General features: G+C 23.5%; 1 protein-coding gene across 1 annotated transcript; it reads left to right on the top strand.

Moving 5' to 3' along the window:
- The first annotated feature begins 292 nt into the window (after positions 1-292).
- Positions 293-11,032, top strand: LOC129985128 (protein LTO1 homolog). Its single transcript, XM_056095046.1, has 5 exons — positions 293-690; positions 2,678-2,783; positions 3,685-3,755; positions 5,287-5,401; positions 9,846-11,032. The coding sequence occupies exons 1-5, from the start codon at positions 632-634 to the stop codon at positions 9,939-9,941; spliced, it is 447 nt and encodes a 148-aa protein (XP_055951021.1). The 5' UTR covers positions 293-631; the 3' UTR covers positions 9,942-11,032.
- Positions 11,033-11,897: the final 865 nt, after the last annotated feature.

Raw genomic sequence — 11,897 nt, 5'->3', positions numbered from 1 at the left:
GCGCCATCTTGTGACAGTAATGCGAAATAATATTTGACAAGATCGAAAAGATGAACAAAAAAAAATCATCAACTGGAACATTTGTAAGAAATTTAAATCATCTTCGATTAAATATTTTTTTCACATTTTATTTCTTAAGGAATATTATATCATATAATTTTAATAATAAAGAAATAAAAATATAGAAAAAGTCACAAAAATTTAGTTTCGGTTTTCATTTAGAATATCTATGAACAACTCAACTTATCTTATCTTTATACTGAATCAGTTCAGATCTGTCTGCATCAAGTGATTGAATTGATGCTTTCTAGTCATTAATATTACACTATAAAGATTTTGAAATAAGATTTTACTGACATTTTATTGTGAGAATTAACTGTCTCGGATATTTATAAAATGTTTTGTTTGTCTTAATATGAACTCTGCAATCAATTTACGCAATTTCAAAAACTGAAATTTTGAGTCGATTCATTAAATTTATTGTTTCAAGTCTCATTAATCCTATCGATTCTTAATGAATCACTGAAACGAAGCGCTTCACACCAATCCGAGGAGAAGAGTGTTGTCTAATCAAAAAATAAAAGCGCTAAAGTAACTCGAAGAGAAGGAAAGGTCAGAGGTGGTATGAGAAATGGAACGGGAAAGGGATATTAACGAAGTTTTTGATGAAATTGCTTTGGCAGAAAATAGGTAAATGTTTTATCAGATAAAATCCATTGTTCAGAAACCTATTTATAGCTTTTCTTATTTATATTAGCGTAAATAATTCCTCTTGTAGCACCTATAGATTTATCAGTTTTATATTCGTGCTTTTTTATCTTAAATTAATTTCATTGATCAAATTTATATTCATTTGATTTAAAACTATTAAAAATCTTGAGCTGGCTATTTTCATTTTGTTAGGAACAATTGTAGGAACCAATATGTGGAGTAATCTGTTACATTTTTTTTTTTCTTTTTTTTTACCTCTCTGATTTAATTTCTCTCTGAAAAAAATTTGCTGATTTTAAAATACAGAAAATGTCTTGATATAAACAGCATTATATTATAAAATCTTTAAAATCTAAACGTAATGTACGAAGATATATACACACACCAAGCAAGATGCTATCTGTTCTGATTTTTAAAGTTTATTTTCTTTTCCTTTAAAATTTTTTAATAATTGAAATTATTTTCTTTTAAAACTAAGGCTTATATTTTAAAATTTTGTTAAAATTTCTTTTTTGTAGTAAGAATTGGTAGAATCTTACTCTTCTGGCTTAATATGCATATAAATATGGACACAGAATTGATATTTGTATGATTAAACTGATATTTTAATACATTTTCATCCACTTAATTAATGAAATTTATTTGAAAAAAACTAGTAAAATGTAGAAAATATTTAAATTTATAGTAGTTTACTTTTATTAAATTATAAAATATTAAACTAATGTTTTAACTTTGACCTCTTCTACTGATTTCTTTATATACTCAATGTTAATCTGAAAATCTCATAAATTAAGAGTAATTCAATGTTTTTATATTTTGTGAGATATATTAAGTTTTTTTGTATTAATTAATGAATACAGTTGTTTTTAATTTTTAAATAAGGACATTTAAATTATTTTCTGATAGTTTATACAGTATAAATAGTTATAACTGTTTTTTTTTTTTTTCCCCTTACTCTTGGGTGTTGAAATTCCTTAATTGTTTTTCAAATCTTATTTTTTCATTTTAAAAAATTTTAGTGTTTTAAAGGAACTATTAAATTAAAACTAATATTTTTGTCATGATGCTGTCAGTCATGATTACAAAACTGAAGCAATGTGACTTTATTCAGTTCTTCTATTTCCATAATGAATATTATTTTATATTCTCTTTCTCATTTTATTTGTACTATTGAAGAATGGTACAGGAACTAATTTAATCATTATTATTACTAAATTAATTTACTTTTCTAATTACAAAACTAATTTACTCATCATTTTTAATGAAAGATATATAGTATTTTGTTTGAAATTATATAATCTATATGTGTGTGGAAATGAAGAATGTTTTAATATTATTTGAAAGAAAAAATAGATGTTGAATTTATCTCCTTGTAATGAAATCTTCAAGTTATTCATTTTTTATCAATTCAAGTGACTTGCTGAGGCTCATGTTTTGAAATTAATATTTTACAAAAAAAAACAACAAATAAGTATTGAATTATTTTTTTTCATTAATTTTGTTCTTTTGTAAACTGTAAATCATTTTTTACATATTTTTTACATAATCATTTTTTACATCATTTAAAACATAAATTGCAATTGTATTGTAAAACATAAATCATCATTTGAAATTTAACTTATTAAAACTTTTTTTAATTGAAAAATATTATGAGAATTTAAAAATGTATAAGAAATTTGCTTCATGATAAAATTTTCCTCTAAGCTCTTCTCTTCACCTATTCTAACTTTCCTACATCATCCCTAATTCAAAGAATTCTAATATTATCCTTTTTATTCTAGCTCTATATCATATTTTTTATTTGCTCTTTGATTGAAATTTAGTTATTGGTTTAGTTTAGTTTGCTTGAAGATTAGTTATGGTTGATTTGTGATTTCCATAAATGTTCTTAATTATTTTAGTACTGCTTGAAAATATTTAAAACCTTTATTCTGTCATAATTTTATTATCACATCTTTGTTTTTAGGTACCAAAAGATTGGCTTCACTCGAGGTTTCAGCTTAGGTGAAGAAACTGGATATAAAGAAGGCTATGCTTTAGGTCTTCAAAGAGGGGCACAGATAGCATCTGAAGTAATATTTGCTAATTTAATAGATTAATTTAAGTTATATGATGTTCTTTTTTTTATTGAAACTAATAGGAATTAAAATATCTTCAAGTGAAATAATACAAACAAGTCTACAAAATGAAAGACTAATGTAATTTTAGATCTTAAAAGAATGCTCTATGAGTCTTTTTTCCATATTATATAACTTTTTTTCCTTCATATGTTCTTTCATTAGGAAATTTTCTTCATAAAATTTGAGAACAAGAAATATATATTTCTGCTAAGCACATTTTATCACATTTTCTTGAAAATTTGTAAACATTTGTAATTTTGTATACTATAATAAAGCTCATTTTAAATAAATCAATATTTATGTTAAACCTTTTAAAGATTTTTTATTTACTTTAAGCAAAATCTAAGATTCCTTTTTAAGACAGTGATTTCTTTTCAAAGATTAAAATAATTTTTTGTCATTGGCTGATAAGATATGTTGTTTCTTTAGACCACTTGTTAGTTAAATAAGCTTTAATTAATAATTAACTTGTTGTTTCATACATTATAATAAAATTACACAAGAGTGTAATCTATATACAAGTTAATTAGATGTTTAAGAGATTAATATCACAGAGAAAATGAAATCAATATTACTAACTGCTACATCTATATTGGTTGTAAAGAAGCAATAAATATTTGAAGGATGAGAAAGAATTAATATGTCTGTTTTCCCTCCTTTCATTTCAGTTAATTTTTTTATTTCTTTTGTAGATAAGCAAAACACAATGACTTTTACATTTCAGTTTTGTTTTGGATTACATAATCTTTGCATTTGTTTCTATTAGATACACATGTGCATTAATCCTAAAGGATTTTTTTGTTGTTGAATTAATATCACTTAAAAGTTAATAGAATTCTTTTATATATTTTAGATTGGCTTTTATAAGGGTTTTGCAATAGCCTGGATGATTGTTTTAGAAGGTGAAGAAACTGCCAAACAAAGGTATTGACATTCATTTTGAAACTGTTTATGTTCCTATGCAACTATAGTTATGGTCACAAAATCACATATCAAATTTCATATATGGAGCTTTTTGTATTTTTGAGTTATTGCATTTACATATAAAAGTACAAAATGACAAAAAACCATTTCCTTGAGAGATTTTATTCTAAATGTGATAGGCATGCATCTACAATTTTGATGTTCAATCTGTGTACCTAATTCTGTCCATCTAACTCTCAGCATTTTGTAATTATCGTGTTACATTCAAACTGCCAGATAGACGAGACTTCCTCTGGATAGATTTCATTCAAAAAAAATTTTTTGTTAATCACCAAATTTGATGTATACACCATATACCAAATTTCACAAGTCTAGCTTAAAATATTTTTGAATTATATTTGTCATAGGCTGGCAGACCTAATACCAAAAATGTGTTTTTCGAATTTAGGAGGTCTAATACATTGAGATTCATCAAAATCTCAAGTTCGAATTTTTTGGTGATTACAATTCTTTCTCTATATTTTGTTTATGAGAAAGTAAAACTGCTTATTCTTATTTACACATTAAAAAAAAACTTTAAAATATTTTTTAAATATTAAACATGAATACATATTATTATTTATTCTAAGTTTATATGATAATTTAAACATATCTGAAAATAATACAAAATGATAATTTAAAAAAAAAATATGAAATATCATTATGCATTTTTTTTTATTTATTATTTTTTTTTACTATTAATTGACCAAAAAAAAACTATTTTATTCCTTAGAGGGAGGAATAAATTTTTGAAATATTAGTAAAATTTTAGAATTTTATATTTTGATGATATTTAATTTTTAAAAGCTATATTGATGTTTTGACATTATTTATATATTGTGAAGATTTTAATCTCCACTTTAGAAACTTAGTTTAAATTTCATGTGTTTCAAACAAAACAAAAAAAGTGTATTTTTATCAGGTTTTAGTATTTTAATATATAGTTCTAGCATCAAACAAAATCTTTCTTTTCTACAATAAATCTTAAATTTACAAAAAATATCTCTTGCAATTCTGTTTTTTTAAAATGTGGTACCAAATTTTTTTTAAAGTATCATATTTAAAGCTAGAATAAATCTTTTAATTAATAAATTTTCAGTTTTTTAAAACATAGTTAATTGATTGTTAGAAATTTTTATGGACTCTGAATATTATCACTTATTTATAGTTTTTATATGAAGATAAATAGGCATTTGTAGCAAATTAGTGTCTATAAAGTAGTTCATGCTATCACTTTTTGTTGAAAAAGGAATGCTTACAATTTATTTCTATATATAATGTTTCTTTTTTAATTTATTTGAACATTCTGAATTTTTTGTTTGTATTGTTTGATTATAAATATCAAGATTTTTGTTATTCCTTGTTTTAGTATTCTTTGTGTGTATGGTCTGTGCATTATAAAAATCTGTGTTCTCTTATTTATTTATCTTTATAAATTTATTATAACAAAATATTGATTTCCATTGAATATGTTTAATCTCTTTCTTTTAAGAAAAATTAATGCCCTCAAATCTTTGCAAGAAATGACTGAAAGCTTTCCTCATACAAATATTCAAGATGATGATTCAAGAGATAAGCTTTTGAAAATACGAGCTAAGTTTAAACAGGTAAAAACTGTTTTTCTATCTTCTGATTGACTATGTTTCGTGTATTTACTTCCCTCTTATTTACACTTTTAATTTCTTATTTATAAATTAGTGATTATAGCCTTTTCTTCATACATAGTAAATAGATTTTAGGTTTACGTTATGGTAAAAAAAAAAATGTTTGGAATGTTACACAGTCTTATTTAAATGTTGTTAAGAATGATATCATATTAAGAAATATTTCAACATCACTAGGTTAGGTCATAATTAAATAAAATTCTAAATCAAACATATTTTTAGAGGCTTAGAGCAGTTGAATGATGACAATTTGAATGATATTGTTTACTGTTTATAAAGAAATTTGGATATTCATTATTAGTTTTTCTGTTATTTAATATATTTAATGTTCAATAACTTTAAACTTTATATCTGTGTTCAAAATATATAGTTCTATCTGTAAATTCATTGTTTCACTATCCTCTAATTTATTTATAATACTTTTTTTTTCTGAACATTTTTAAATTAATGTTTTATTTATATTTTTGAAGTTTAGTTAGTAGATGGTTTGGCATGTTACATGATTATAAAATTATTTAATGGTATCGTTCTTTTGCTATTGATTCAGCTTTTTAAGATCACATCATTTGGCTACATTTTATAAGGCACAAAATAATTTTTTTTTTTTTTTTTTTTTTTTTTTTTTTACAAAATGAATTGTAAGGAGATATTGCAGGCATCTAAATTTCTCTGATTGAGACATTTTTTGTCTTATTCCCTTGATATGTCTGATTCCCTTATTCCCTAAAATAAATCTTTTATCTTTAAAAGTTATTTAAAAAATTGTTAAATAATATTGAATATTCTGTATTAAAACTTTACAGAATGTGAATAAATTTAAAAAAATATCTTTAAAAGTTTGCTCATTTTTTTTTTCAAAAGCATAATTTCTCATTTTTAAATACATATAAATTTATGTACTTTATTATTTTACTAGAATATTTATTGTGGACCATAACATAATTTATTTTTTTAAATTACAGTTACACAATTAACTCCATATATGTACAATTATGTTTTTTCTGTAGCATGTAGATATTTCTTAAACTATGCAAGTTCCATGTATTATATTATTTTTATAACACTCTTGTATATGTACATTTTGATGACCAAATATGCTTTTTAATTGTTATATATTAATTATATCAATGAAAAAACTATGAAATTGACTAGGAAATAATTCTTGGAAGTAACTAGGAAATAATTCTTTGGAAGAGCATAATATTTCATAGCAAAAATATAAATCCCTTATATGCATTCATCTGAGTAATAAATATTTTGATATTCATTTAAACATCCTTTAATTTTTTAGCTTAAAAAATATATTGCAATTCTTGTTTTGTTTAAGTAGTAATATCAGATTTTGAATGTTCTTTTTTCTTCTTAATTTATGAAGCTTAAAAATATGTTATATGGAAAATTATAAAATTGGGTTAATATGTATTGAAAGTTAAAACTGGATAGTTTTCATTTTCTTTATTCATTTGGATGTGGCATAACACTATAATTCTCACTGTAAAAAAATTCTGTGATTGTAATGAACTTCATTTTTCACATTTTGAATCTGTCACTAAAGTGCAGTTCCATCATTCGTATAGTAATTTTAAATTTTAGAGCTGCATCATAAGTTGCAGTTAATAATAATAATAATAATAAAAAAAAAACTCTCTCTATTGCCACAAAATTCTCAACTATAAATTCTTAACACATTTAAATACACCAATATTTAATCAGAGTATTGATATACTTAATAATACTCTTTCTGACTTATTTATGTAATTATACTAATTCCCAAATCATAAAAGTACCAAAGTGTTGAAAATTTTTCTTTAATCATTGAAGTCAGCTTTTCACTAACTTATCTTTATTAATAATAAATGTGAATATATTGGTACTCTAGTTTGACAATTTGACTTAAAGCTACCAAGTGTGGCATAGATTTAGTTTTAAGAGTATAAGTATGCATCTCTGTGCAATTTTTTGAAATTTAAATAAATTAAAAATTGATATTTAGATATTTTCTTATGCCTGTTCCCAAAAATATTCATGAAAAAAAATTGTTTTTACAACATATTAATAGGATTTTTTTCTATCATATTATAATTTAGTTACTATACAATTTTGCTTTTTTTAAATTATGGAATTCATGTTTTCCTTTCTTTTTTCTTTTTCTTTATCTTTAACAATAGATTTTATATTACAAAGAAATTTAAACTGTTTTCACTGCTTCTTTAAATATTTAATTGTAGGATTTCCTTTTGTTATTAAAAGAACGAAAGATAGGTTCTTATTATTCGCCCAGTTTACATGAAAAAGGAAAATGTCAAATTAGATTCTACTTAGATAAATATGCAACTTGAAATATATACCTAGGCACTTCAATTTTTAATGACATTATGATATCATGGGGCTCGATTTTATTCAAACATTCATGTACTTAATAGACAATACAGGTGTAAATCTATTAAAATAAGACAATTTTTATTCTGGAAAATACTTTGTAGTAAGAAACATAAGCAACAAGATATGCATAAGAGAAAGAATTAAACCTAAATATTACAAATATTCTCTACAAATCAGCCGGTTGCTAAAAATGGCTTGTTTTCTATAAATTCTATAAATTATTTTCTATTGAAAGAAAATCTTTAGAGGATAACTTATTTGAGAATGTCAGTAACTATGGTTCATTTAAAAACTTTACAGCATATCCATGCACAATAATTATCATGTCCAGTTATGTTTGTACAATATGCATATTTTTCATATTTTATATTCAAGGCTGGCACAAGCCTTGTGGCAGTTATGCATTCCTGAATCAAACTTCAAAATTATCCTCTTTTTCTGTTTATGAACTGCCTAATTTAATTTTATAATGAGATAAATATAAAAAGAAATGCAAGAGGTGCAACTTCAGCTACTACATTATATATATATTATTGACAAGAATCAAAACTTAGATTACAAGTTTTGGAAATGGTGAAAAATTACAGTTTTCTATTATATCACTTACTCTGTTTTGGATTATAATGAAGCAAATTACAAAATTAGATTTAATAGAAAGAGTTTAGCTGTACTAAAATATTTTAAACTTATAAGAACTTTTCCACATTGCAATAATATTGATGGATTAATTATATCATTTTTGGTATTAATTGGCATTGCATTTATTGTCTTGACTTTATACATATTTTTTTTTTATTTTATTTTGAAATTACACAGCATAACTTTATTCTATTGCTTCTTTTTGTGTTTACTTGAAAAGTTTCGAATAAGCAACTTCCTTTTTAAGTTGAACCTGGAATCATTTTTCTAAAATTTCTTGAATCTGTGACTTAAAATTTTATTTTATCTACAAATAAAGTGCACATACTTATTGCATAAATAATGTAACAGTCTTAACAAGATGAAATATTTATTAAAATAAATTTTTCCATCATTAGACAATTTTATTTTTAGCTCATAAAAATCACTCATAAAGATAAAAAAAAATCACTCATAAAAATCAAATTTTGCTATCAATTTTTATCTTGATTCCTTTGTGTTGAAAGTTTTAAAAAAATTTCAGTTACATGTTTTCTATGACATTGTACTTGTTAATTATTTTGGAACCTAATTATCATTTAATCATCAAATAATTTTGAAATACAATTGGGTGTCAACCGTTAAAAATAATTCCAATTAAAAAAAAAAATTTGCTGCATAGTTACATTATAAAAAGTGAGTTTTAAATAAAATGTATTGGTTTTTACTATGTTTATTTTCTTGTGATTATAATTATTGGCCACTTATTTATGGAAAGCATCCAGTGAAATGAATATGATCTTCCATATTTAAAAGTTATCAATATTTTTGCAAGGAATTTTGTTTTAATTGATGTTTTATTTAATAATGAAAGTCCATAATAAAAGGCGAATACTGTTTTATATTATTGAGTGCTTTCTTTAGACTAGTGAGGAGCAAATTATAGTCAAAATACAACTTTCTTAAAGGTCCTATCCAATCTACCATTGAATTAAAAATAACAGAGTAATTGATATACCACTGTTTGAATTATATTATAAGGAACATTCATAATTACAGTGACATTTTCATGCATTGCACTAATATTAAAGACATTTTAAAATATTTCTTGAGTCTTTATATGATTAATTTATATGAAACTTGACCCCCCCCCCCCCCCTTTTTTTTTCTCTCTAAAATAAGTTTACTTATCTCTGATATAACTCACTGGCATTCAAAAATGCATTTTAGGTCATTTAAGAGCAATATAGCCATTTGTCAGCCTTTCCCTATTATTCAGCTTGAATTATAATTGTCATTTCTGATTTATCTTGATATAAATAATTTTAAACATTTATTATGAAATCATTATATTTTGCAGAATTTAATATTAATTAGTTTCTTTCAGGTCATATCATTATTAAATGTGGAAACAGAATATGTTACTGAATTAAGGCCGTCTAATGCCCAAGCTCAGCCTCGGCCTGATGAACTTTCATTTTAATTGATCAAAGTGACTACATTTGTAGATTTCATTTGTGACACACATTTCATTATTAAAGAACCATTCCTTTCGAATCATATAGGTTATTTTTGGATGCTATTCGCATAAAACTGTATGAAGTAACTTTTGTTATTCATAGGTTTCTATTTACAAAGATTGTTATAAATGTATTTCGAAATAAAAATGTGCTCAAGTGCTTGTTCTTGTTTAAGACAGCACAGAAGAAGGTCTAATTCATTGCTCCAAGGTGATCTCTAGTGCTTAATGAAGTGATATTAAAATAATTTAAATGCCAGGAATGATTACTCTAAATACTGGATGTCTAGTATAATTGTTTGGATTTCAGTTACTCATAAAAAAAGTGGCAGTGAGATAATGATATGCACATATAATGCAAAATTTTATCGAAAATGCAATTGTTTTAGAGATATATTTTTATGAAAAATATGTTTTGAATATGTATATGAGGGAGCTTTACTTGATTAATCAATCATGTAAATGCATTTACAAAAGATTTTTCTTAATATTTTTTACACCTTTATAAAATACCTTTCAATTTTTCTTTCTGTTATAATTTTTTCGAATTTATAATTCTATTATCATTTATCAGGAATGAGAGAAATATTAGAATGAGGTATCGAAATGACTAAAAGTTGTCTTCTATATTTGATTTTTTGAAAATATTTAAGTAAAATATCTTAATGAAATTTGATTCTGAATTATATTTTTTTATCATATATAAATATTGAATTTATTTTATGAAACATTGGAATGCAAACAAATTTGAGACATCCTACATTTTATTAGTAATATGTTTGATTTCATATTTTAAGTTATATATAACATTTGATCTCTTCATTTTCTTAGTTTTAAAAGTAACGAATCTTCGAATATACAGATAATGTCATTTCATCTTTAATTAATTTATTTTTTGCATATTTTGTAGCATCTGAAATGTATATAGTGTAAACGAAATATTGGTGTTAATATTTCTTTATGTTTTGTGAACTTGTGATTAAAAGGCTTATTTTATTCTATTGTTTAAATAAATCTTTAAAAAATAAGTTTATTTAGAAATAAAATCAAATTTGATATATTTGTCAGTTTTGTGCTTAGCAAATCAGTTATATATATCGTAATTATTTTGTTATAAAATAAAATGAGTATTAAATTTGGATTTTTTAATTTTTTTTTTATGCCTTTAGTGTTTCTTTGCTTATTGTTGATAAAAACATTGACTTTTCCGCTGTTGAATTCATCACATTACATTTATATGCCATTTACAAAATTCTGTTGTTAGCTATTATTAATATGAAATAATGCTTATTTTCAGCTGTTATGAATATTAAATAATGCTTATGAGGAGGGATAATGTGAAAGCATAATCTGTTTTCATTAAAAAAATTATTTATGATTTTATAATAAATCTAAAGCCTTAATTTTATATTTTTATAGGGAAACTCTGATAATGGTGTCTTATTCTATTTAATTAACTTTCTTTATTGTCCTGTTATGTGATAACTGATTACAGTTAATGTTTCTTTCATTAAAATTATATGCAATATGGATACATTTATCAATGTATATATGGAAAAGCTGCCTCTGATTATTGGAACATTTACATTATTATTTAATAATTTTTTTTTTTCATTTATGAAAAAATCGTATTTTGGCTTTGTTTGCTTTTAATATCTTAAAAATACAAAAGAATTAGAACATTTGTGGAAGTACCCCTAAGTCTAACTGTATTTTGTTATTGGAAACTTTTGTGTATAGGATGCACTGTAATGGAGTTCTGTACTTTGCTGTTCAAATTGACTTGTTAGGTCAAAGAATAGATTAAAATCATATAGGTAAATATTATACAATGCATTTGTGAGATTTGCAAATTTATTGCAATTCTATAACTATTTTGAAGAGATCAAAATTTTCATGTTGAATGGAGTTTAGTCAAAT

This window comes from Argiope bruennichi, chromosome 9 (assembly GCF_947563725.1).
Source record: "Argiope bruennichi chromosome 9, qqArgBrue1.1, whole genome shotgun sequence".
In the NCBI taxonomy this organism is placed as follows: Eukaryota; Metazoa; Arthropoda; class Arachnida; order Araneae; family Araneidae; genus Argiope; species Argiope bruennichi.
The sequence above is the reverse complement of the archived record's forward strand: the minus strand, read 5'-3'. Positions and strand labels throughout refer to the sequence as shown.